The 26993-nt window shown below is 42.4% G+C and overlaps 1 protein-coding gene across 7 annotated transcripts; it reads right to left on the reverse strand.

The window, feature by feature from the left end:
- Window positions 1-632: 632 nt before the first annotated feature.
- Window positions 633-20533, reverse strand: LOC148050094 (uncharacterized). 7 transcript variants are annotated; one of them, XM_087744338.1, is made up of 7 exons: window positions 20457-20481; window positions 19869-19920; window positions 15259-15363; window positions 7812-7906; window positions 4555-4630; window positions 2966-3052; window positions 633-2019 (listed from the first exon to the last, which is right to left on the reverse strand). In XM_087744338.1, the coding sequence occupies exons 3-6, from the start codon at window positions 15293-15295 to the stop codon at window positions 2985-2987; spliced, it is 276 nt and encodes a 91-aa protein (XP_087600464.1). In that variant the 5' UTR covers window positions 15296-15363; window positions 19869-19920; window positions 20457-20481; the 3' UTR covers window positions 633-2019; window positions 2966-2984. The 7 variants fall into 7 exon arrangements, 4 of the variants coding, with proteins under 4 accessions (XP_087600464.1, XP_087600463.1, XP_087600465.1 ...); XM_087744337.1 differs by lacking the exon at window positions 19869-19920 and having other exon boundaries at window positions 20457-20533; XM_087744339.1 differs by lacking the exons at window positions 19869-19920; window positions 20457-20481 and adding an exon at window positions 18718-18804.
- Window positions 20534-26993: the final 6460 nt, after the last annotated feature.

Here is a 26993-nt window from a genome sequence, read left to right on the forward strand (position 1 = left end):
AAAATGCTTTCATTTAACTGATTAACATTTAATTGACATTGTTAATTAACATTGATTTTAACTTTTTCAGCTGAAGTGTAACACTTAACATTGACCTTAACTTTTAAAATCAAAGCTAGGTGCTAAGAAAGCCTGGAGAAAACCATGATTGATATTATGCATTATAATCTAGCTGTATGTGATCTGTGTTGAAGTTATGGAGTAATGTGCATTGTACCATATAAAAGTCTAATGATAGTTAATGTTAGTTAATTAAGATGAACACTGAATGGTATTACCCTGTCTCATATGGGTATTAACATCGTATTAGAGTCTAACAAAATATTATTTTAGTTAAAACCACATATACTGTCTCAGTCTAGATTCTCTCTGAGAGAAATGAATTCTGAATCTGATTAAACTGCCTATTTCAAAACCATATGATGCTCCTGGATCTCAACACAGCAAATAGGAAAACAGACTATAGTCTAATAGGATAAATGGGTCTTCTTTATTAAGTAAAAATAAAGAAATAACTTTATACTTATGTTTAGGAATTCTAGGACCATGGAGCAGAGATCTCCAGTCTGCTAGTGCAGAAAAATGCAATATATTATTCTGTTCATAAGCTTAGCAAGCTCCATTTTCAACTGGTAAGGGTTTTCTTCTGCCTTTTCACATCCTCCCATCCTGGCGTCCTCCTAATGAACCGCTAATCCAGAACGACATTTCTACTGTGGTATACAAAAGACACGATCAGCACTGCACTGGATCCCAGGACAGTCCTGTGCGTTTTCACAGATCACACAGTAATGTCAGCGTGCTCCTGCCTTGCCCCCTGAGGACAACAGGGATGAACTGAGCATTTAGCTTTTGATAATCTCGGGTGTATTTAGCTACAAGAAGTTACAGCCCCTTGAAGCAGGCTCAAACCACTGATTGGTACATTATACACTGTTGAGGCAGACCAAAAAGCGCCTCTGTGTTGGAGACATCCCTGTACACACAAACATGCAAGGGACACAGGTATAGACAGGATTTCTCTCCTTTCCTTGCATTCATGAATGTAGTGCAGGGCATGAATTAGATGTTCATAGTCTCAGGCAAAAAGCATTATCTAAAGAGAGGTAGAAATATGCAGAAATGCAAATGTACATATATCCTTTAAGCACATGCATATATATGTGATAGTAAATGTGAGAAGGATTTAAAGACACCATATTGTACCTTTAATTAGCAGGTGGTACTTCTTAACATTGTAAAAGAGATGAGCCCTGTTAAGTGATCTGAAGATGAGCATAATGACTTTACCACTCAGGTTATGAAGGGCATTTCTATAAAGACAGGAGTAGTATAAAACACCCAAACTCTTCATACAGTCGTATTTACTCTGCATAGTCTTATCAGCAGAGCCAGGTGGTCGCAGGTTGGTTGGTGCAGTCATGGTAGTAAAGCAAGGACCAAATTTTCCAAAGCAAACTCATATTGCAAGAGCCTGTGGAAAGGGAGGTTGAAGAGGAGACAGGAGTAGGAGTGAGAGTAAAATTCACGCTGGCTGGAGCAAATGAGGAAGGCAAGGAGCAGCCTTTACCAGATCAGATTGTATTTGAAAAGGACGTTGAGGTCCGTGGATGACAAGCAAAGCTTATTTCTTGCCCTTTTCCTTCTGAGCCGAAGTGTCTATGTCTGAGCACCTTTCTTCAGTACCCTTCACTTCTGTGTCCATTTCTTGCATATCATTGGCTCCAGACAGTTTAGGAGTATGTTGCAAATTTTGCTGAAACATGTGTGGCCAAGAAATGAAATTGCCATTACAGTTCCAAGCATATTTTTAACTCCAGGATGAATGAGTGCTTTCTTCTACATGGTAGGTGGCAGAGAAAACTTGCTTCTGCTTTTACAAAACTGAGAAAACCAGGGGTTTGTGTCTTCGCAGGAAGGTGGCACCTCCAGCATCACAAAATCTTTCTGCCACACAATGCTATCTACACTGTGTCTCTCACCATTACCACGTGCTGAAGTCCATGAGGAGCCTTTTACCTATGGATATAATAGAGAATTTCAGGAAAAGAAGTTGCATCAATTTTGAATGTGTTTGTGTCAAGAGAAGCTTCACAATGAGAAAAAACAACAGATCCTTGAATGTACAAGCATTACAACAATGTCCATGTTGAATTTCTGTCAGCCCTTACCTCCTCGGACTGTCCCTAGGTGTGATTTTTGAATGACACTGTAAAGTACAGGACCCAGGTGCTGTGCTACAGAAGATAATATTCTGAGGGTAGCGTCTGACCCCTCTGTGAGCTCCAAAGGCAATTGTGTTGGTAACTTTGCATTTGCCTGTGGGGCTCTCTCATAATTAGGCTATTCATGAGCTATGGGGGTTGCTTTCTACTTGTGAATGCCTTTTTTTCCCTTTGACTTATCTTTGATTCCTAGGAATTTATGCACTTTTATTTGCTTCAGAATCCAGTAATGTACAAATCTCTTTTTAAGATCTGCAATATATGCATTCACCCCATGGGATGCTTCCCTGGGCCTATATTTGTTTTTTGTGTGTAAATATGCACAGTGGCCTCGCTGCTGCTCACACATGAGAAAGGATCACACTGAGGTGACTGATTATGAATCAAAATTAAAACCACCAATTGGCATTAAAGGTCACATCTTTATTAGAATTATTCATCCAAATACAATTAGCTGCACACCAATCTGTGGGGAGGAGGAATGGAGGCTCTCTGTGAGTCTGACCTGATCCTGACCCAACTTACACCAACAGTGTGTCATTATCTTGAATAGAGCTTCTTCCAACTTATGGCAGAAATACAACTCATCTTCCACAGCCTCGCTTCTCCCCCTCCTCCCAAGGGCAGCACAAAGGAAGGAAAGAAGACGTTAAGACTCTTGGTCTTGAGGGAATGAGGTCTGTTTTCTTTTTCTTTCCTTTTCCCCCCTATTCTCTTTTATAAGTGACTTCATTCCTTACCCTGTTGGATGAAGTTCCATCAGTACAGTTGCTGCGGATGGACTGCGTTTCTGTGGCAGTCACTCAATACAGTAACAGAGTGATGCACTGAAGAGAGACAGAGCAGGAAGATAAAAACAAATCAGTGGGATTAGACTGGTGAGTTCAAGAGGTTATTTGTACCAACCTGTTAACATAAAGGCTTAATCCCCATGCATGTAAACCATGGTAAATGAAATATAAGATGGAAACATGCATAAGAATTTGAAAAGCAAGTGAGCATTGCCTTTAAAAAGTGAGGGGAAAGATCAAGCAGAAAGAAAATGGGTAGACCGTTCACTAGGGATATGAAGTAGAAAGCACCGATCAGCCAGTTATTCCACACTGAATGCAATATAAGCACTCTTTCACCTGCCTCCAAGGCGTCCAACACTGGTTGCTCTCAGAGACAGTCTATGAGATTGCACAGACCCTAGCACAGACTATTTATGTTGCAGAAACAGGTTTACATGGTGCAGACTTGGAAGAGAGTAAGGTTCATACGTAATATCCCTTATTAGATCAACAGATGTGGTTATACAGGTTCTTCTTCGGAGCTGAAACGGAAGCAGCAAACCTGCATGTGCCCAAAAGCGGGTCCATTCTTTTCAAATATATCAGTTGATCTAATAAAAGGCATTACTTCTCCGAGCAAGCCTTTCCTTGAGAACATTTATGGTAGCTCTTATATTCCTGTAACTGGGGACTTCAAACCACTTTAAAAACATTACACTAGATAGTATCACACCATTTTTATTTGGAAGTTAATTATTATTTTTTATCATCTTTAAAATGTGAGGAAACAGAATTGAATAGACTTATCCAAGATAAAATAGGAGGTCTGGAGAAGAAATCAGTCCTGGTCCTTCTCCTTAGCCACAGCCCTGTCATCTAGAAGGGGTAAATCAAATATCTCTCCATAAGTCAGTTTTCCTTTATGCCACAGGAGTTAAACAGCAGAATAGGTTTAGGTTTCTTTCAGGGCCATATGATGAATTTGAAAGTTTGTCCTCAGCATGGTGAAGTTAAAGTAGCACAAAACTGCCTGTACAGAATGGAGTGAAAGCTTTAGGTGTTCCTTATGTATAATTGCTCTTCATTCTTGGATGAGAATTATGATGTTAATTTTAGAGGTTTAAAAAAAGAAGGAAACTTTCATTATCATACTTAATGGCCACATATGATTCAGTGATCTGCAGCCTTTCTAGGTGCTCTGTCATTCCTGATGATGGAAGACAAAAATACACTCTGTCTCTTCCAGAGAGACACAGATACACATGTAAACACAAAATGAGATACAGGTACTATGTTGCAATCCTTCACAACATCCATTTATTGATGGAGGAAACAAAGGGAGGGAAAAGATTGTGTTTTTTCAAGAACAGTTTGGAATGAGTTTTCAAGTTAGTTCACAAAAAAAATATTTGCAAGCCTATCATTTGTTAACTGGATCTGTGCAAGCGGCTTATGAGCATGGCTTTCAAACTGTTATTCCTTATTGTCTGTCTGAATTCATCTTTCTAACCACAGGGCTCTTAAGTAATGCAATTCCCAAAGCTAAATGCACATACTGTGTGTCTGCAGATCCTCATAATGAGAGTTGCTACCATGTGCAATACCATGTAAACGCCTTTCTTGCTCTAGTTTCTAGAAAAATAAAAAAGAATGAGATAAAGTTCCTATTGGTACATTTCAAATGCAAGGAATGTGTCAAAAGTCTCCCGAGAAGTCAGGTTTCCTTTATGCCACAGCAGTGAAGAAGCAAAATGTGTTTTCTTTCTTTCACTTTGTCAGAATGCAGCGCTAAAGTCTGGGGGTCAGGACTGGTGTCAAATAAACAACTTTACTGTTTTGAATTTTTTAGAGGTTGAAGCTCCAGATAAAACAACCGCCATTTGCACACAATATGCCCTGTGATCACATGGCATGATTGATGGTAAGTCAAAACAAATTTTGTTTATTCAGCTTTAAAGTGAATGTGGTGTTCAGATTTTTCTGCGGTTTTGAATGTTATTAGACAAACAAGGTGCACATATGGGATGTAGTAAAGGTAGAGGCCTGTTTCACCAACAACATGTTTCCTTTCGGCACTGCTGAGTCATCTGCAAAGCCACCCTGGACAGGCGGTGTGTGGCACAGCGGCTCCGTCCATGCGGGGACATTTCAGTGCTCCCAAAGTCTTAGCTGTGATTTTGACTGCCGCGCTTTCCCAGCAAGGCTGTGCACCAGGGTAGGAGGTATTTCAGCCTTGGGGCTGGGCTCGTGGGAGCTGGCGGGTGCAGGAAACAGCAGGAAAAGGACAAAACGCTGCACCTCTTACCCGGGTGCTCAGTGACGGCAGTGGCACCGAGCTTCAGGTGTTGCAGCATCCTCCAGCATGGGGCTGCAGTGAACAACCACCCGCTTCGACCCGCAGCACAGCCCTATGGCCACTGCTCACATCAGGAACTGTGATCGTGATTTAATGTTTAACATATATCATCACTCTTCTCCTCCCAGCATACAGCCGCTGCCCAGGCATCCTCTTGGAGCTCTCCTTTAATTTTAAGTGCTCATCCAGAAGAGGTGTTTTCACACAGGGCTGTGTTTTGCCACCCTTCCTCACGCTGAGTAGTCCCTTCCTTGCAGTAGGGTTTTATAATGGATGGAGGCATGAAAGACAGTTAATTCAGCTCCTCATTGCCTCCTCTGGGGTAGAAGCCTGACCTCGCGGCAGTCAGTGGGACACCTACATGTGAGGAAATACAAGTGCGGATCCTGATGAGAGGCAGAGGCATGTCGTCTTTGTGCATGTTGGAATTTGTATTTGTCTTCATTTGTGTGCAAGAAGTGCAGGGAGGAGGCCACGGCATTTTGGATGGGAGGATTTTTATGGTTTTACTGCTGAGCTAAAATAGCAGGTTGAAAGTATAAAGGGAAAAAACACTGAACTGCACAGTTATTTCACTGTTGTCTAAGAAGGCTGTGATATTTGTTTTCTTTAAAAAAGTCAAGCTTTCATACTATTATGCTTGAAAATAAAAGTAAGCTGAACTTATATTTTTCAAAAAGGAAATCCAAGATTTTTTTTTTCTATAGCAATAGAGTTCGACTGAAAGCAACAATTGTTTTCAATTTTTCTTACAGGAAATATCATACCAATTCATTGGGAAAATACAAATGAGGTCATTTTTTCGAGAGACTCAAAGATTCCCTCGAGAAATCTCAGTAATTTCCTAACACCACTATCGTTTATCCTTGGCCTTCCTTAAACGTATTTTTCAAGAATTCTTAGCATAGCCCCTTCCACTGAAACTCTTTGTGTCAGAATAAGACATTTGTTATAAATATTAGTGCATATAATTAGATTTTATTTTGAAACCTTACGTATGAAAACTTATATATTGGGATATCATAAATAGCAAGCTACTGAATGATTAATATTTTTAAATTAAATGTTTATTTGTAAAAAGAGTTAATGCTATTTAGAGAAAAAAAGTTGACGGCTAATTTCATCCCACTTAGTGTATTGTAATTATATGATTACCTATAGAAACTTCAGAGTATGGGTTTTGAAAGATCAAAGTTAGTGAAAAGTCAGCATGTAATTAGTTTCTTGCTTTGGAGCATTAGGTAGAATTACTGCAAAGAGGCAAAACTATCATTTTATAGAGACCCTTAGGAGATTTATAATGATGGTAGACAAATATATGCATACAATATCAGTTGGTGTGCTAAAATTTAATTTTAGCGAGGAAATGTGGTTGAAGGTGATCACAATACATGGGGATGTTCTTATTTTAATATTGGTGGATGTTATTATTAGAGAATCATATCAAAAGATATGTCACCAGGGAGAAAATATCATTTATAAATCACTAATGAGTAGCAAACAGTGTTTAGCTTGGAGGTATAAGACATCTTTTCACAATGTGCATTTATGATCAAACACAAAAGATCAAGTGGGGGAAAAAACGAACAGTAGATCTATATTTTATCTTTTAGTTCTCAGCAACATTTTTGATGGTTAAGTGGGGTTACACAATGGATGCATTGAATCGCACCCTCTCTATAAAGGCAGAAAGAGCCCTTGTTATGTATAACAAAGAGCTCACATTTTGGCCCCCAAATGTTGTCTTCTTTTAGAAAAATTCTTTATAAATAGCACCCCAGTTCTAAGATAGTTTGTACTCCAGTATTTCAAGGTAGGAGGAAGTGCTGCAGTCAAAACATGGGGTCACTGGAGGGTTGAGATTTTTAGGTGCTGGAGTTTGTTGTTCCTCGAAGCATAAGACCGAACCGCTCTGCTGTCAGAAGTGTTGATTAAAGGCTGCCAAAACTGTTAATGTGTAAATATAATTCTCTTACCATGTGCTAACTTTTTCCACAAGTCCCTTATACCCCTCTATGTCACAAATAGAGACGAAATGTTATGTTGGGTCCACCTGCGGACACATGGAAGTCCAGAGGAATTTTACAAGAATTTCAGTAAGTTTGTGATTGAACCTATTACATGAGAGAGGATATTTTCAAGACAGAACCCTTACAACAGCATGCAACATATCAGGACTTCTTTTCCCACCCAGAACATTACATGCATGTGATTTTGGCATGGAACTGAAACATAAGAAGTACTTGGTGGCTAACGGTTTAAGACCTAACGGAATAAATGAGGAGAGAGACAAAGCAAATATGTGTAGGTAAGGGGCTGTCATGAGAGACAGTACGAGGATTAGAGTCAAAAAAGGAAAAGCCAGGAGGGAGGTTGAGATGGGAGTCAGGAGAAATATGCATGGAAAGGAAAGAAGAATTTGAGAGCAGATACAGAGAGTAAGAAATGCCATAGTACCTTCGAAGAACAGATAAAAAGAAGGTGGTGGCCAGTAGTGGCAGCATTTAAAGGTGGCTTTTTATCTTTCTGTAAAATGTTACTCATTACATATCCTGGAAAAAAAGAGGAAAGAGAACAGTTTTTTTCTGATCGAAAAAATATAATACTTATCAACTAGAGGAAAGAGCTGAGCCATTATCCTAAATTACTGCAGATCCAAAGGTCTAAGGGAAGATGGACTTGTGTAAATAATTCAGACATTCATTGTAGTGCCTATAACTGTGAACAGTTATTTCAGTATTGCTACTATATTTGTCCAATACATATGTAAGATATGACATGAGAATCATCATAAAGCATACAGGACATAAAAAGTTTATTTGTGGATGAAGCAGGGATTTTTATTGTTTTATTTCATGTATATTAATCTGATCTAAATGTCTTGCTCTTTATTCCTTCTCCTTTATTAATGTCTTTTTTCATGCTGGAATAAATTATCACTTGTTGCTGTCACATAACAAAATAAGTAAATATATATCAAGGATTCCAGAATTAAATTCGCATTTACGGTAAATCAGAAAGTGAAATATCTCACATTTGCCTTGTCTTGCAAAACAAGATACAAATTCTGCATCTGTCCCTTTGGTTTAGTTTTTATGGCCCTAAATGGGATCTGGAAAATATCCTTCATGTACCATTTTCACAGTCACCTACACGTATTGCTAATGTCTGTAGGACAAACCAGTACACAGAGGATACTCAGCTAGCGGCATCCAGCCTCAGCATGAAACAAAAGGATGCACGCACACCCACGCACACAGATCAGACTGAAGCGCAATGAGGTTGCTATCACAGCGAGCGAGATTCTTAAACTAAGATTAACCTTGAAGCTCAAATGAGATAAAAACAAATAGAAATTTCTCCACAGGAATAAGAGCTTATTATAAAGGAAAGTATTTGATAACTCACAAAACTTTAATTAAGAAAAAAGGCTGGCAGGATATATTCTATCTCAGCAGCCATATGTTTAAATGTGTGTTCAGTGAGGTGCACAGAAGGTGTGCACGTCTCATTATTAACTAAGTAGATCTGTGTGTACAACTTCCTAGAAGTGCTGACAATATCGCTCACGCATTTACATGATGCTCATCCTTTTGCCCATTATGTAGCATCACGTCTGCACCATATTGAGTGAGCTGAGCTTTGCCAGTATATATTGAAGCAGCTCTGTCCTGTAGCAGATCCAAGCAGTTGGAATGGGGTTTCTGGGAGAAAAAAAAAATGACGAAAGGGTAAACAAGTGGATGAAGTGGAAGCTGAGAACTCCTTTGGACAGGGAGTCATCTGGGTGGCCTTCTCCTTCTAGTGAATGAAGGAGAGTTTATAATAATCCAGTGCTTCCAGACAAAGTCAGGCCACCCTCCCAAGGAGCACTATGGTTTTGAGAGAGGCTTGGGACTATCCAAGGTTCCAGGTGCCCTTTGGAGCCACGTGTTTCCTATTTGCTGTTTGGATGCTGCAGATAGGTCAAATGTTGGGAACTGAGTCTGCAGGAGACGTGGTAGAGGACGCTGTTGGTGAGAAGTTTGCCATGTTTTTCTGTTGAGGAAATCTACCAAGGTTTCCTCAGTACTATCATCAGCCACTGATTGAACGCTAAGATTGACAAAGGGGTAAGGAAGTTGATCTATTACTGAAATTACTCTGCATGCCAGGATCTTTATGTGCATCCGTTGGAGTCACAGTCCTTGGTTTCTGAAGCAATTATGAGGAAATACCCAATTTTGAATGGAGATGTCTGTACGTGCATCTTGGCATAGAGTGGCATAAAAAAGGGAAACTGGCTCAAGGCTGACTCAACCGATAAATCAGACTCTGGAAAAGGGGAAGAATGGAGGAAGCAGAAGCAACTATGAACGACTGGTTTTTCCCGTGCTCTTTGGATAGATACACTGATCTCGAGTAAACTCGTATAGATGCAAACTGCAGTCAGCCAGAGAGCGTGGCATCAGGACATGTTGTCATGAGGTCAGTGAGCCTCAGCATGTCCTCAGCCACATCTCAGGCTGCTCATGGAAGTGGCTGATGAGATTTCTCACTATTAGAAATTAATGCAGACATAGGCTTATTCTTGCCTGTACATAATCCGACATTGCCCCAGTAAATTGTATGATCCAAGTAGGGCTCATAATGGAGGTTTCTTTGTTGATCAAGAGACCTTGCAAATAGAAAGGTGAATAATTATATGTACTCTGTCAATTATCTGACTTTGGATCAGCTGGTAGTCTACATATGAATTCATAATGAATCCAGAATGAATCTTTGGCCTCAGTATGAATAAGAAGAAAAGCATTATGGCCTGGGCTTTGCTAAAAATTCCTGAATCCATAGCAAAACTGAAGAAGAGGAGGGTGTTGCATGAGTAATGTCCACCAGAAACCGTGACTATTTTGTGAGTGGGATGAATGACTCAGGACATGATGTAAGCCTCCTAATAAGAATTAGAAGGCATTTTATGGAATCAGGGTGAAGGCAGGCTCGCACAAACTGTTCCACACGTTGTCCCCTCCAGCACTGACACCCTCAGCAAGACTGTTTGCTGGCAAACTGTTTAAATTGTGAGATAGGTGCAAGAGAACTAGAAGACACACACGTCTGGCATCTCAAATCCATCCTCAGAGATCTGGATGTCCATTGCTCCCAACAGCACTGTGGCTGAAATCTCTGGTTCTAATGTGGTTGTAGCTTCTAATTGCTTAAGCATCTTTCAGGCCAGGAGGGACCTGTCGATACTGCTTCTTTAAAAAGCAGATCTTTCATAACCTTCTTAAGGGACCCCAAAGTGCCTTCAGAGATTAAAATTCCCATTGCTACACTTCTTACCACCCCATCACAGGGTGCTTAGATGAGGTTTTTAGGAAAAAAAAGTAGAGAATTATTGTTGACCAACGCTTAGGGCCACCTTACAGTGACAGCACTGAGAGGTGGTGGAGGCCACTTTGCAGGGACCATAAAGGTGTGCAGAGCAGTCACTGGCCCTGGAGGCATTTATCCCAAAGACTATCCACAGAATTCGAGCTACAGTGAAATACTTGTGGACAAGTGCTCAAAGAGCCACTGCACCATACCTTGTGATTACCCTGGATTGAAGAAATGATCCCAAAGTCTTGGACTTCCCATTACCACAGCAGTCCCCAAGCTCCTCTGAAGCTTGCGGCTCTGGTATTCCAGCCAGCAGAAAGCACTGGTACTGTCCTCATTACCACTTGTGTGGCAGAAACCTCAATGGCATCAGAGGTCTGGTTTTTGTCCTTCTATTGAGAATGGGTAAAAATAAAACAATTTTTTCTAATAAACATGAAAAAATGAACCCTGAATGAACACAGCAAACAGGGGGCTATGAAACCTTCCAAAGGCAGCCTCTGCATGGGGATGCTGCATTTCCCCAGCAGTTGGAGCTGGATGACTACTCCTTGTTTAAGTGCAGTTTTTCCCTGGAAAGCTTCATGAAGATGTTTCCCGTTTAAAGTTAGGCATCCTTTCACCAAATCCTTATCTGAGGGATCAAGAAGGAAAATGTTTGGAGGCCAACAATGCATCTAGCATTTTCATACATTCCTACTGGAACAAAAAGTTCCCTAATCACAGCAGCTACATAAAGCTGTATCTTGTGTCATTTAGGACTGATTGTGGGATCTGGCATTCAGTGTCTGTCGCCAGTTTAGAGAAGTCTGCCTCAATCAGTGTCACTGCTGGCCACAGCCGTCTGTGTAGGTCGCTGTCAGTCCAGCTGTCTTTGTTTTAAAATGCTGTTTTGGTTTGGGGTTTTTTTGTTTCTTTTTTTCTAGGGCAACTACCACATCAATGTCAGGGTCTGATGCTGCACCTTACTCAGACATAAGAGAGATTCACACAGGCTGATCATCAGTGGTTTAGGTTATTTCCTTAGATGAAAGCACCCCTTTCTAACACTATTTTTCCAGGCTCCTGCAACGCTCAACAGAAAACCCTTCTTTGCCAAATTATCCCAACTGTGAGCCTGAGCAGAGCAGCTGATGGCATATAAAAACCTCACTCGTCCTGTATTCTCACCTTGCAAGCTGTAAAATTTGCCTGCTAATACACAAATTTCAGCTGGTTCTGCTCTTTATTGCATTGGGCTGCAGCACTAGTGACAACGCTTCTGAAAAGTGGTAGGAAGATGGAGAATGCTGCTGTCTAAAGCAGACATTTAGAAAGGGCTGAGCCTCCTGTTTATGCTCTTTTGCACTTCTATATTGCTCACGTCCCCTGCCTTTGCAATGAAGCACTGGGTATCCCTGAACAGTGACTGTAGCCTTTGACATCTGCTGGATGAGGCATGTCTCCAAAGCAAGGGGAGATCAGGTTATTAGTTAAGCTGTGCTGATCCTTTCATGTTGGAATAACCGTACAGAGCTCTAGACAAGTCAGTACAACACGGCGTGGTGTAGCTGGCAACTTAAAATTGATGTTCTGAGCCTTGCTCGTTCCATACCTGGAGCCTTTCCCTTCACTTTAGTTGCAGAAAAGAGAGAGAGCCTTTCCAGGAGGTTGCCTTTGGCTGCACGTTGAGCCTGGGGTGCAAAGAATTGCAGGTACATTGAGTGCTTGTGTTTTTTCTGTTGAGTTCGGTCATGCTGTGATATCATTTGGTGGTGGTGTGGGTAAGCAGCAGCCATGGGTCACAAAATAACTGTCCTTATTATCAAAAGCAAAATCGGGGACATCCTCTGCTTAAAAATAGGAAAGCATCATTAGTGTCATTTGCAAATAAGATGTGTTTCCAATCTCGAAGTCATGCCGTACAGGTGAGGTGGCTCAGACCCACTACCGTAGTCTGGTATCTCACACTGTTATTTCCATACTGCCACTTTGGGCAGAGGAACAAGTTCAGACAAAATAAAATTTGACCTTTGCCCGTTGCTCCGACCCAGCCCCAAGCAGTGCTTTCCTGCACTATGAAAGGCTGTCTCGGCTTTATTTCCATGCTCCCCAGTGCTTCTTGGTCCGTCGGGGATGAGAACACCAGTGCCCCAGCGCTGTGAGAAAGCTGTTCTTGACCTGAACCTGACCAGAAACAGGAAGTAATAGAAATCTGACAAAAAAATCTTTTCTCCTGAGATCTTCGGCCAGGGGGTCATTTTCTGAACTCTCTCATTCCCTGGTGTAACCACTGACTTTGTTTACACCAGTGTAATGGAGCACAGCCTTAATTATGGAGGTTCCCCTACAGCTTTGCACAAGAGTCGAGCTTGAGTGTGTGTCCAAACCAAATCTACAGAGCTTTTGAGCTTCTCCCATCCCTAATTATTTGTGGGTTTTGGATATATACCAAGAAATTAGTTCATATCCATCTACAGTTTTCTTTTTGTTTGATTGGCTTGAGGGCTGGAATTAAGAAAGAGAATTACCTAGAATAATGCCCTCTGTATTCCACATAAAGAGAATCCAACCAGAAGCAACAATGCAATGTTTTTTAAACTGTATGATATGATAATACATAATGACACGCTGCACAAACCAACACATGGTTTCCACGAATACCAGTGAGGTTTCTCTTCAAGGAAAAAGTAATGAAATGGAGCAGACCTCAATCCAACCACAGCAGTACCAACCTGAGCATCCACCAGGGACATAATCAGAAATCACATACTCACTGCTGAGGAGCTATAATTAAACTAGATTTAATTTTAATGGAAATTCTTCCCAGAAAAAAAAATATATCGATGTTCCCCACCCCCTCTAATGTTGTTCCACTGTTCCAGGCTTTATGGAAATAGTTACAGGATTCGTGTGTTTTGCAACCCCAAATGTTTTCAAAACAAATAGAACATCTTAAAAAATGAAATTAATAAATCTTTTACATTCATACTCAAAAGTCAGTCATGCTGAGGTTGTGTGGGTTCATCAGCATCAGATGCTTCCTGCCGGCTGGTGCCTCCACCCAACACATGTTTTAAATAATAATCAAGTTCAGCCTTTGCAATTATATTTTTGTCTTAATGCTGTTGTATGGTAATGGTTCTTTTATCCTACTTTCATCTCTCAACTTTATGTCAGACAGTACTACTCCTACCTAGGGATGTGAAAACCTGATAACTTTAAGAGGATTAATGCTGACGAAATGTGCTTTATTAGTTTGGATTTGTTTTATTAGTACCCTCCAGTTTGATTAGGACTAGGAAGCAGTCAGAATATTGTTTGCCCAAGCAGAGAGAAAATAACACCAAGCAGAGAGTTAAATATATATCCATTTATTGGCCGGTGCTCTCACGAGCACACCAGCTCTTCCTGTGTCTTACTCAGCCCCTCACTTTACAAAGGGCACCGGCCTCTTGGAAGCGTGAAACAAACGCAGAACAGATTCTCCAGTGCAAGCACATGCAGCTCAACTCTGCTGAGCACCACGTTATTCATCCTTCACAGAGGGATGACCCAGACCACTGAGTCCCTTTCCGCAGCATGTTCATGTAGCTCCAGTGGCGTTTGGAGAAGCCCAAGCTAGTCTTGTGCCCAGCATGGGGCTGCTCCTGGGCTAATCCTGTTCCTTTGGGGCTGTTTCCCCACATCTATTCTCTCACATTTTCCTCCACGGCCACACTTGGGCATGCTGTGATCGGGCATAATCCCTGTCCTTGCACAGCTGGGGAAGTAAAGACATGAGCTGTGCGGTGCTTTTCCCACTGCTCAGCACACCTTCCTACTGGTATGGTGTTGGGCAACACCGTCCAGGGGAAGGCTGGACAAATCCACTTGGCAGTGACGCCCTGTAAAGCATGTTTATGTAGAAGTGATGAAGTGATGCACAGAAATATCTGGTTACCTTCCCCTTGGGATAAACTAGCTCAGGCCGAGTTAAGTGCTGTTGTGTGTAGTAGTGAAGCCGACCAGGTTAAAATTAGGCTGGGTATTGTGCCACTGTACTGCAGTCCTGTGATGGCCCCCTCTCCTGTGGGTGCTCATAGGATGCCCATCAGAGAGTGCTTTGATGCAGGGAGAGCATTAGGCATATTCCTGACGACTCTCTAACAATGAGGCTGGCATCTGTAGGAGTAAGAAATGCAGTTAAATATATTCCTACATGTGATAGGTGCATGGAAAACCCATTTTTTAATTTTTGGCAGAAAGGAATTGGAATGCAACTGGGCAAGCTACAGACCCACGCTCACTCTTGCCAACTTTTGTAATAATAGGAAGCTAGTTACAGTAAACAGTGGTAAATAACACACTCATGAAATCCAGCGGGGAATAAATGATTTGTTCTTATACAGGAAAACAAAAAAGGAGACATCGCTTTATTTTTTAATACTATTGTGCTCCACCCATACTGTCTCCAGTATATCCCATAACAGTGTTGGCTCTTGAGAAAAATGCATATAATGACTGGACTCAGTCTTCTTGCACAGAAGCATGACTAGATAATAAAACAAAGATGCTGGCTTACCAAAAACTTCACATTCAACTCTTTGCAACGCGTTCATTCACCACTCACTTTCTCCATTTTTACATGTAGAAAGAGTTTGACGACTGGATTTATTCCTGATTTGTGCTGGTGAGAATGAAAGCAGAATAAGCACAAAGCTATTTCTATCTGTGCCCAATATATATAGTACATTACATACAAAATATTTATCTGCGTTTCCTCCCACCCACTACTTTGTTACATTCATCACTGCCTGGGAGGAGAGGTAGAAGACACAGCAGATATATGAAGACTGGAAAGGATGTTTACTTGAGGGAGATTTGCTGTGAGTTATGAAAAACACTTTTTAAAAAAACAACTTTCCAACATTCTGCTGGAAGTAAACAACAAGTTTAGTTATACTAATAGATTATTCCAGTGCCCATAAAGGATCTGTTGCCTTTTCTACTATGAGCTATTTTTGTAATTAGAAAGTTTTTACTGAGGCTCTCAATGAAATGTAAACCTGCAACTTCTTCTCATATCCCTCATGGACAGGGAGAATAGTTTATTCCCTGCCCCTCTGCAACAGCCTTTTCTGTATTTGATGTCTCCTGTTTCTGTCCTGACCAGCCCCTGTTCTCTCTCTCTCTTCCCCTAGTCTTTGAGCCCAGGTGCTGGTCTCCATTGGATTCTTTCCAATTAGTCCTCACTCATTTGACCACCACACTGAAGATCAGATGATGACACTCAAGCTGGGCTCCCCTCTGAGCATGATTGCTCCTTTTTAATGGCAGGGTGACTTGTCTCACGTCTGCCTCATGACCCCCTCCACATAAAGCAGGACAAATCAGAGTAAGACAACAGAATCTAGGCATCATGAATACACAGTCCTGCTCCAGGCAGGACTAGTGGCTGGATGCATGGTAGGACCATATCTGGGATCATGGGGCTGGTTTGAATAGTAGTGGGACCAGCAGATCAGCCTTTCCTTGTGGTTGGACCTTTGTCCAAGAGCAAAAGAGGCAGTCTTGAAATAACTCAAAGGCATTGAAAGAAGAAGAAGCTGCTTCTGCTCCTCCTTCAACTTCAGCCTAGCTGTTACAGCCGGGGTCTGATCTGAAAACATGTCCTTCCTGTGAGATTCAGACCACAAAACTGACTGCTTGCCACATTCCCCTGTTGTTTTTTCCTTGGGTCGCTGTATGAATCTAGTTTATCACATCCAGCCCTGTGTTAAACATGATTAGTGTTTGAGCAATCTATGAAGTCAGAAGCTTCCCATGGAGAGTTTTTCTTTGCTTTATCTGGAATCCACCAACCCATACAAGTGTACGCAGCATGGTCCCTCAAAAGGTCCTCCCTTGTCACCTCTGGGAAATTTTGCTACTTCATAGCTGAGCTCTTTCACACAGAAACATGTGGTGTCTGGGGGGGAGGACAGGTCACGTTGCTGAGCCCCAGGCTCACAGCTTTCCTGGTTTCTCTTTAGGCCAGAGAGGGGAAATACTGCTGAGGTATTTCCTCCCAGTGTTCTCCTGAGCTTTTCCCAAAAAACAAGGGAAGAAGCCTAGAAGATGGGGAGATGATACTGCCATGGTGAGCAAGGGCACTACCCTTGCTGCTGCAGAGGACGCACCATCACTTACTGGAAGACGAGGTGAAATATTGGCTGGAGTTAAGGGAAAAACTCTTTGGGACTGGGATTTCATCCAGGTCATGTAGATGGTAGATCAAAACGAGCAGTCAGGACTCTCTGTGCCTAATCATCCACTTGGAGCAAGCGCAGAGCAAAGGAGACAAGGGTGGCTGAGCACTGCCAGGAAGGACCATGTGTCCCGTCTTAGCTGACTGTGAGTCCCATCCCACCGCAGCAGCATTTCCCAGCACTGTGGTGTGCTCTGAGCATATTCCCTTCCCTCAGCTCCCACCAGGACCATTTACTGACCCCACAGGTAACTGATCTCCCATTGTATGAGGCACAGAAGATGGAATAATAAATAAATAAATAATAAATAGTTCAGAAATAATCTTTTCTCACATAAAAATCCATGTTCCTGGGGAAAAGTACACAAATCTAAGGCCAGGAATAATCTGTTCAATTCCAGCAAAAGCTCCGATTCCCCTCTTCTTTTGTGTAAGTCACAGACTCCCTTTTCTCCTCCCATAACAATCTCATGCATAATAAAAACAGGGCTTCCTCTGAAAATCTTTTGTTTTCCAAAAATATGAAGAGTTCCAGGGAGAGCCTCCAAGATCAATTTGCTATCTGATTCCAAACAGAGCTGAACAAAATCTCTGGTTTTCTCCACTGCCAAATATTTGTGGTGACATGCAGGATCTGCCCCTAATGTCAGCAGGAATATCAACAAAACATTTCCAGCATGTTTTCACAAATTTGCCATCAGTTCCCAGGCCATTTGGTGAAACTCTACAGACGTCGTGGGTTCACTTTGTTAAAACTATCCACACAATTTTAAAGAAAATAGCATCTGATGACTTCCCACCACCTTTCTTGTCTTTTTACAGACTCTTAAAATACTATGTGATTCCTTCAAAATGTTCAAATAATCACTCCTGCTTTGATTATAAACAAAGAAAACTTTAATTTGTCTCTTCAGCCAAATTCAGGAAAATCAGATCCCCCTGCTCAGTTGGAGAGGGAAAGACAAACAAATGTAATGAAGCTAGGCAGCTGAAAAAAAAATGCACTGATTAATGGAGAAAAACAACTCACATTGTATTTTTTTTCAAGCCCACTTGTCCTTCTACCAACAGCCTAAACACAAGGCAAAAGTGAAAGTGCAACCACTCTTCTCCTCTGCTCCTTCCCTGCTGGTGGCACCCTGCCTGCCCGGGGGTGGTGGAGCCACGCTTGGACCCTCTCCCCTTGGATGTGGATGCCCCTCCAGCCTGGCTGTTAGCACTGCCTCCAGTTCTTCTGTTTTCCGAGAAAACAGCAGCTGCTGCTGTTATCTTTCAGGTGATGTTCAGACCAGCTAGTGCCCATTGCATGCTCACAGAGAGATGGATAATGCTCAGTATTTTGGGAAACCACACTTGAGATCTCTGCTTCTTCCTAAGCATGGAGTGGTAGGAGCTGAGATTGCTGGGAAATCCGGTGCTGAAGTAAATCAGCTGCTGCCAAGCTTAGGAGAGGCTGAGCAGAGATGCTCCGACACCATTCCTCCCACCCCAGCTCTATGTTTGGTCCCAGCCCTTGTCACTTGCCCCAGATGTGCTCAGCAGCTTCCCCAAAGGTGCCCTCTGGAAATGTAGTCGTGGGTTCAGAAGTGTTCTCAGGGTGGGGTTTTACCATTTCATGGTCCATGTCTTTAGAGTGGGAAAGAGACCCTCCTTATTTGTAGCTAATTTTCAATGGTTTTGCTGCCACATGTGCTCCAGGAATACCCTCTTATAGACTCGAGTCTAAGAGACTTCAGTTTAAGGGGCAACACATGCAGCAAGTTTACAGATCTAATGATTTTAAGTATCACTCACATCACTCTAGAAGCCACCAAGTCCATAAGAGATAATGTAAACCTCTTCCTTGCTGTAGTTCCTCTTGAGATACAGCTAAATGCTGCAGACACATTACTGTGACTGAATGCATATAATAGGTATTTGTGCATGCAAATGGCCAGTTATATGTGAGCAAGTAATTACCTGATTTGCATGCCCAGACATGGTAATTCAAATGTAAATTAGCTGTGCAGTTGCAGATATACTTTGCATGTACAGTTGCCTATTTATAAAAAATGTATATTTTTGCCCAGCCAAAAGGCTCAAAATGAGCCCCTCAGAATGAGACATAAGTGGCACATGCTTGCGTCTGCCCAGGGGTGAATGTCATCTGTATGAATATATATGTGAGAACTGCTCTGCCCAAACTGGGGCTCAACTTTATTTATAGAAAGCGGCAACAAAGGGTTTCTGTCTAACGCCCACCAAAATCAATGCAAGTCTTTCTGGTGACTTAAATGGGCTTTGAGTCAGGCCCAGATGGAGCAAAGATATTTCTTAAATTATTTTTAATGGAGGAAGTGTTGTGCACAAATATGTGAACAGATTAGCAGAGAGATCTGCAAGTCTATATAAACCAGTGGTGATTATACAGCTGCATGTTCATGGCTTTAAAGTTCCCTTATCAAAACTCGTGAAATGATTTTGATGATGCAGAAATCAATAATATATTTACCTAGAGGAACATTTTGCTTCTGCATTTGCAAACTTCAAAACCAAAGTAAAACACGAACCATGATTATATTTTCCAAAGTTAGTAACGATGTGTTTTTCTACAACACTATTGGTACATGCAAATAATTACTTCTTTTTTCTTTTTGATACAATTTCATTATTTGCATTGCTACTAGTGGTTCACCAATAAAGGCGAACATCACATTAGGATTCATGACAGTTTTCACATTGTATTATCAATATGTGGAAATAATTGTCTGCTCCGGGATTAAATTACATTATTGTGTATCTTTTTCATGCCTAATAAATAATGATGGATGGCTTTTATTTTCATCACCACCTGCAACCATTTAGTCACCCCTTGATTGTTGAAGATAAAATAATAAAAGGCAAGTGTTATGTTGCAAGCAAAAGAATGCAGTCAAAACAGTTGCATGCCTCGTGTTTCTGTCTACCTTTTTCGAGTCCCTAAAGTGCAATAGATGGTGTTCTGGGAAGGCTGGCAACCTGCAAAGTGGCAAACAGTTCTCATAAATTGGGCAAGGGGGGAAAATGTGGAAAACATTTTTTTTCTCGTAAAACAATAATTATTTCTTAGTGCATGATTCATAATCTGAAAATTAGGTTTTTGTTCTGCTGTGCAAATCAGTTACATGCAATTAGAATGCAAAGCAGAGGCACATTCTTAGTGTTTAGCCCTTTTAAATAGAAATGAAAACAGCCTGCAAATTGTACCAAAGTTTAAAATGCATGCGAGGTAATTTTGAAATTCAAAGAAATAAAACCATGCATAATAAAAAGCCCACTCTAGCTCATTCTGGTTTTTCTTTTTAAATTGTCCATTGTGAGGCTTAATAATAAAAATAGATGTTACATATTTTGGAAAACTGTAACGGTGAAGTTCTTTGCCGGTGTTGACATATTTATACACAGGCACACAGATACACGTATGCACACACACAGAGTCACAGTTTATGTCACTTTTTACAAGATCATCTTTTCTACTAGGTCAAGTGTAATCTTGAAATTGTTATAACTCCTACCTGCACATTCTGATCCAGAAACTCTTTAAGCTGAAAACAAATGGAGTTGACATTTTTAGTTACAGCTTACATTAGCTATTGTCACAAGTCTTTAATCAAACTCACCCTCTTCAGATACCTTGTATTGTTAGCTCGGGCTGCTCTGTGTGGAGTGCCATAGGAGCCTTTTAAAAATAGCACGGCAATATTTAGAATGGAAAGTTATTGCTGGATAATTTCATTAACTGCGAGTGTATCAAACTGAGCTCAAGACAAAGTCGTCCTCTTTTTTTTAGCAAAATAGCCAGTTCTGAGTCAAAGGTTTATTCTCTGTATGCAGTTTCACATGCTTAGCTCTATTATCTTTAAATCACAAGATGACAATCTTCTCAGGCATACCAGAGAGTCAACCAAAATCCAACAGTAATAGATAATCCTATCAAATGTCAAGTTACTGAGGAGAGGCAGTTTGAAAAATAGGCCAACAGTCCATTACTTCATTTACCTTGAGAGGATGTTAACATTTCTGTAGTCTGCCTTCAACAGGGTATACTTTCTCTGTACTGCTAAATTGTTTAAAAGCATGTTTCAGGCATTTAGAACTATTTCTGTTGTTTGTGTTTAAAAATATACTTTGAATTTTCTCATATAAGCAGAAAGTGCTGTTTAAAATAATAAATACTTTTCCTTCAGGGACAAAAAACCACTGGTGATTGCTGCAGCCCTCATCCCTCAAACACACAAACACCAACAAAATCATCCATTTACTAACCCAAATTTATGGCAGAAATTATAAATGAATTTCACTAATAGCTGAATAGTGGAATTTCTTGAGGCGTCCCCTCTCTTGACCGATGGAAATGCCTTGACCATACAAAATTACCCTCAGAAATCATAAGCAGGGACGCAAAGGGCAGTGCTGAGTGCTGATGTTCTTGAACTGCTTGTGTGGCACCGTGCCATTCACCTTGAACACATCAGCCCTTACTTGGAGCACAATTCAACACATTAAAACTCATCTGTAGAGAGATGCTGTGCGAAAAGTCCCTCAAAAATAATGGCCACACTGAACAGAAGAAGCTGTCCTGGAAAAATTCCCCAAAATTTGAATTGACAAAAAAGAAGCTATCTTGGAAAAACTCCCCATCTGCATCGCTGATACATAGGGAGTTCAAACAGATCATCCTCCAGAGACATCTTTCTTTTCCCATTTTGCTCAGCTGTAGCACTACCAACATCTCCTACAGAAAGCAAAGGAGAAGGAAAAATCAGGGCAGAAATGACACCTTCCATGAGAACATTCCCATTAGTTACAGTAGTTGCAATGCAGGAGAGATTTTTCCTATGATATATTTGCAGCTCTTATACATCCACTTGGTATAAAGCAGCTACATTTTTCCTGCCTGGCACTTTTGGTTAAAAAGCACGCATGAGTACACACACACACACAGAGCAAAGGGCTGACTCTACAGCTGAGGTTTTTCCTTCTCATGCACAGACGGATGCTCTCTGGGACAGGATGAAATCCTGCACCCCCAGAGCTGGAGCTGCAGGGCTGACACATGTGCCAGGCTGCAGGCAACTGCATGACTGCGGTTTTCAGAACTTCACTGCCCTCTCCAAAAAAATAGTTCAATTGAAAGTAAAAAATAAACACTCTCCAAGTTCCGCCTGCACCCGGAGGCAATCACTGTCTTTCTCATCTGTGCGCTCCATCCATGCCTTCATCAACAGAGAGGTAATTTTCGGACTCAGCTCATTAACACCGAGCTGTTGATGGAGCTGTAAACACTCCACCCCGCTGTCGTTTCGAGCCTGTTACCAGCTATTCTTTTCTGTTTAGCTGACCTGCCGTGGCATTTAAGATGAAAAATATTTGGTTTAAATTCACAGCAGTTGCTCAGGTCTCTGAAGAGGGCTGACGCTGGTTCTGACATCCAAAAGCACTGCAGCATGGAAAGGGAAGCAAACTTTTTTGGCTGGAGTTCTGCAGAGAGGGTGGGACGTGTGGCGGCTCAGGACACCACGAGACATAGGCAACGCCATTTTTGGCTTCAAATTAGGCTTCCAGCATGTAGAACATGCACACACATAACATAAACAGACGTCAAGATAAGGAAATGACAAGGAGGCAGAAGGAAAATGGGTTTAGCTAGCAGCTGTCCTGATGAGGAGAGAGGGCACACTGTTTGTCCCATCTGCACACAGTAGATACAAAATCCTACCACGCAAGCTGATTTGGGATTGCTTGATACCTCAATGGATGGTTTGGACCACAGTGCCACTGGTGCAAGAAGGCAGCATGGGAGAAAAGAGCCCTTTGTGGCTTATGCCATGGGCCAGCCTGATTTTTGCACCACTGCAAAAGGATGCTGTTGACAGCTGAAGGCACCCTGGTACAGCTGCTGCTCCAACCACTCCCATGGGCATTTGTTTCTGTCTCACAGTTCATGAGGACATTTTGACCCAGGTGCGAATGGGTGTCATGCCGTGGCTTTGCAGGCTAGGGGTTCACAGCCTTGGCAAGAGCCAAGTGGGGAGAGTAAAACAGCACCCACCCACAATGAGCCCAATTAATCCCCGGAGTTACATTATTTCAGTAAATAGAATTACTAGGCTGGACATTAAATTATGTCTCTGCTTTCTTCAGTGTTGTCAGTTCCTTCATTACAAGGTTGGCAAAGTCACCCAGGTTGGAGGTGGGGGACGGTTACAGAAAGTAGTAGTTCAAGAACTGCAGTTCCCATGTTTCTGAAGTCTCTGTCATGGGCATGATATATATAACTCAGTATGGGATTCTCATGTTTTACAGCCATAAATGTATCCGGGTGATGAGGTGCAGCAAGTGACAGCTAGGAAACATCCCCAGAACATCATAAAAAAATCTGCACTCCTGGTTTCATAGAATCATAGAATGGTTTGGGTTGGAAGGAACTTCAAAGATCATCTAGTTCTAACCCCCCCTGCCATGGGCAGGGACACCTTCCACTACACCAGGCTGCTCAAAGCCCCATCCAACCTGGCCTTGAGCACTTCCAGGGATGGGGCATCCACAGCTTCTCTGGACAACCTGTTCCAGTGCCTCACCACCCTCAGAGTGAAGAATTTCTTCCTTACAGCTAATCTAAATCTACCTTCTTTCAGTTTAAACCCATTACCCCTTGTCCTGTCACTACACACCCTTGTAAAAAAAAAAAAAAAAAAAAAAACCACAAAAATACAACTCTCCAGCTTTCCTGTAGGCCCCTTCTGGGTACTGGAAGGCTGCTACAAGGTCTCCCCAGAGCCTTCTCTTCTCCAGACTGAACAACCCCAACTCTCTCAGCCTGTCCTATATAGGAGACGTGCTCCAGCCCTCTGGTCATCTTTGTGGCCCTCCTCTGGACTTGTTCCAACACGTCCATGACCTTCTGATGTTTGAGGCCCCAGAGCTGAATGCAGTACTCCAGATGGGGTCTCGCAAGAGCAGAGTAGAGGTGGAGAATCACCTGCTGGTCACGCTTCTTTTGATGCAGCCCAGGATACAGTTGGCTTTCTGGGCTTCAAGCACACATTGCCGGGTCACGTTGAGCTTCTCATTGGCCAACACCCCCAAGTCCTTCTCCTCAGGGCTGCTCTCAATCCATTCTCTGCCCAGTCTGTATTTGTGCTTGGGATTGCCCCGCCCCATGTGCAGGACCTTGCACTTGGCCTTGTTGAACTTCAACAAGGGGCCCACCTCTCAAGCCTGTCAAGGTCCCTTTGGATGGCATCCCTTCCTTCCTGCCTGGCCTAAAAGAAGCTCACGAGCATCCCTGCACCCAAGGAACCAGCCACCAAGTTTTTTGACAATTTTACATGGTACACAAGAGGGAACTCTGCCCTGGGCAGGTAAGGCTTGAAGTTTTAATTCTGTCTTTATTTTCCTCTTGGCTTTGACTTGATTAAAATCAAACTGAGGTGGTAGGGCCAAGGGATATTAACCTTCACCTTGCAGATATTGAGCAGATACGTGGCCCTGGCAATGTCTCCACCTGCAGCTGCACGTTCCAGACCCATCAAGTAAGCAAAGAGCAGCAGGAGCCACCCAGCCTCGGTGCTGTTGTGAAGGAGATGTCTCCAAAAGGGTGAAAATATGGCCCAGGGATCCTGTGATTCAGGGTGAACTGAATCTGCACGTTTTAATGAAAATGGCTATCGTCCACATTTTGTTTTCTTTATAAACATTTGGAGAGTATCACTAGCCAATCTAAATGTCTCACCAGACTAGTACATACTGTACTTCAGCTCCTTTTTTCTGGAGTGCTGGAGAAAACATGTTAGCTGGAGCCAGCTGATGGATCTCAAGGGCAAACTCCTTCGAATTAAGCATGATCTTCATGACCCTTCCAAACTTGTTTTGTGCTCTTTTCTCCTGTGTCTTCAGAAGTTCATCAAACCATTCCTGCTCCCCACCATGCTCAGGGACATCTCCTTTGCCCACCAGCTCCAGAGGGTGCCTGACCACCAGGCATGGCACAGCTCTCTATGTGTCTAACAATGTCTTGGGATGAATTGTGCCTGGGTCCAGGGAAGAGATTTGTAATAACCTCGCTCTTAGCAGGGCTACAGTCCATTTTGCTTTTCATTGTGATGTTTTCCTCTTTTAGATGAGGATAATCTTGTCTGGAGAGAGGGCAGCATGTGTGTGGAGGTAGCAGGAGCTCTTTGGCATGTGGCTTCAGGCTTTACAGGCAATGGGCTCAGCTGTGAGTCCAGGCAGCTCCTATGACAGCCTCATTATTGGAAGGTGAGCGTAACGAACCTGCTGTCAGATGATCTCTTGTCTCTTTTAAGCAAAGGTAAAGGATCTAAGAAAGCTCTTTCTTGCTCATTCTTTGGACAGAGACATTTAGATTGAGTGCCGCAGCTCTCCCTCGCTACAAAGACTACAAAGGTATTTTTATCTTAATTAGAAACTTTTGGTGGCCTACTTTTTCGTGAGCCCTTGTCCAGTCAGCTTGTCATCTCAGTCATCATTCAGGCACCCTCAAAACTATCTGGTTTCAAAGCAGTCTTGGCACCATGCTACCCAAGGGCTCCTGCATGCTGGACCGTGTGGGAGCATCAGCCTTCAGAGACCAGTTTGAGAAGGTCCTCAGCTGACATGAAGAGACCGCAGCAGAGCCCTGTGCCTCCCCCCTGGAGGCTTTGTCATCCTGCCACATGGAGGGAAAGGCTCACTCCCCAATCCATCAGCATATGCCAGCCAAGGCCCCACCACTTGTTTCTCTAGGCTAATGCAACAAGAGGAGCACAATTCATTTTGACAGAGCAGTTAAGTAAGTGGCACAGATTTCACATGTCAGCCTTCGCCGGCCTAATCTTAGAGTTATCCCATAGCAAGTGACTGGCAAGAAGGTTCCGCATCATGCGGTGGCAGTAGTTAGTACGCTTCAAAGCATGTGCTGCTAAACTGTCTTGCTTGTTTTTTTTACACTGCGTGGATCCAAACTCAAAGGATTTCATATGCATGCAGAGCTGCGGACACCTACTAGAACAAGCTTCCCAAAGTGTGGTCTTCTGCAAAACCTTTAATATAATCGTGTACATGGATCCTCATATCTGTCAGTGGTAATTATTTTTAAATTTTCCCTGTAACTTTATTTTTATTTTAAACAAAAGGAAGACTTCTCTTCTCATAGTAGTTCCTTAGTCCTGCTTTTTGGAATAGTTGGAAAGAAAGTTGTCAGCAGATCTTGCTTAGCATTTAAGCTGGGAAAAGTGTCAAGGCTTTAGTAGCTTGGTAAATATCTTTTCTTTAGCTGACTCCTGCTATTGTGGTATTTTTCAGGGCCCTGAGGGATTGATAAGCCTTAATGGCCCTGACCAGCCTCACCTGGTGCCTCCACCCACTCCCATGGGCCTGGGAGCCCATTTAAGCTCAGCCAGGGCCCTTTGCTCCTTTCTGTAAGCCGTGCTGGGGGATGCTGGTCTTCAGTTGAGCCATGGACCCACTGATCCTGACCCACAGACTGACTTCCTAGCTTGACCTCACTGCAATATTGCCTTATGACCCAGGCTCTTGGATGGACCTGCCCACCATCTGCAGGTCTGCCTGCTCCTTTCACTCAGGTATTGTCAAAAGGGGCTGTGGGTGGTGAGGGGTCCCCTCCCCACTATGGCAGCTGGCCACTGTGTCTCTGTTGGCTCCCTGTCCCTTAGGGAGCAGCCAGACCTCACTGCTTCCTGACAATATCAAGGGATTGATAGTCCATGTAGTCACACCCAGCTCCTGGGAGGGATGAGGTGCTGTTACCATCATTTTGCATACAGGGGAAGTGAAGCACAGCTTCTTGTGGGTGTGCCACTGGATCTAGAGATGTAAGAGGGAAAGAATTAGAAGAAATGACTCATGGCAACTCCCTTACACCAGTGGTATTGGTGCAACTGTTTCTGTCTTCTGTATAAAGTTAAATGCAACATCTCATGTGTGTTAATTGCTGTGTTGTTTATAGTAAATGGGCTTGGATAAATAAAACAACTGCAAAGACTGCCTGTAAAAATGAAAGGCCAGGCTGTGTGATAAAGTAGTAAAAA

Source organism: Nipponia nippon, unplaced genomic scaffold (assembly GCF_047370975.1).
Source record: "Nipponia nippon isolate SJK-2023a ecotype South Korea unplaced genomic scaffold, ASM4737097v1 scaffold_9, whole genome shotgun sequence".
NCBI lineage: Eukaryota > Metazoa > Chordata > Aves > Pelecaniformes > Threskiornithidae > Nipponia > Nipponia nippon.

Excerpts from the sequence above, each read along its gene's own strand:
- LOC148050094 (XM_087744336.1), bottom strand. The coding sequence starts at position 12,493 with ATGGCTGCTGCTTACCCACACCACCACCAAATGATATCACAGCATGAC. Across the intron at positions 7,907-12,309 it reads AGTGAAGGGAAAGGCTCCAG|GATATGTAATGAGTAACATT; the intron begins GTATGGAACGAG and ends CTTTTTTTCCAG. Across the intron at positions 3,053-4,554 it reads TGAGGATCTGCAGACACACA|TGCATCACTCTGTTACTGTA; the intron begins GTATGTGCATTT and ends GTCTCTCTTCAG.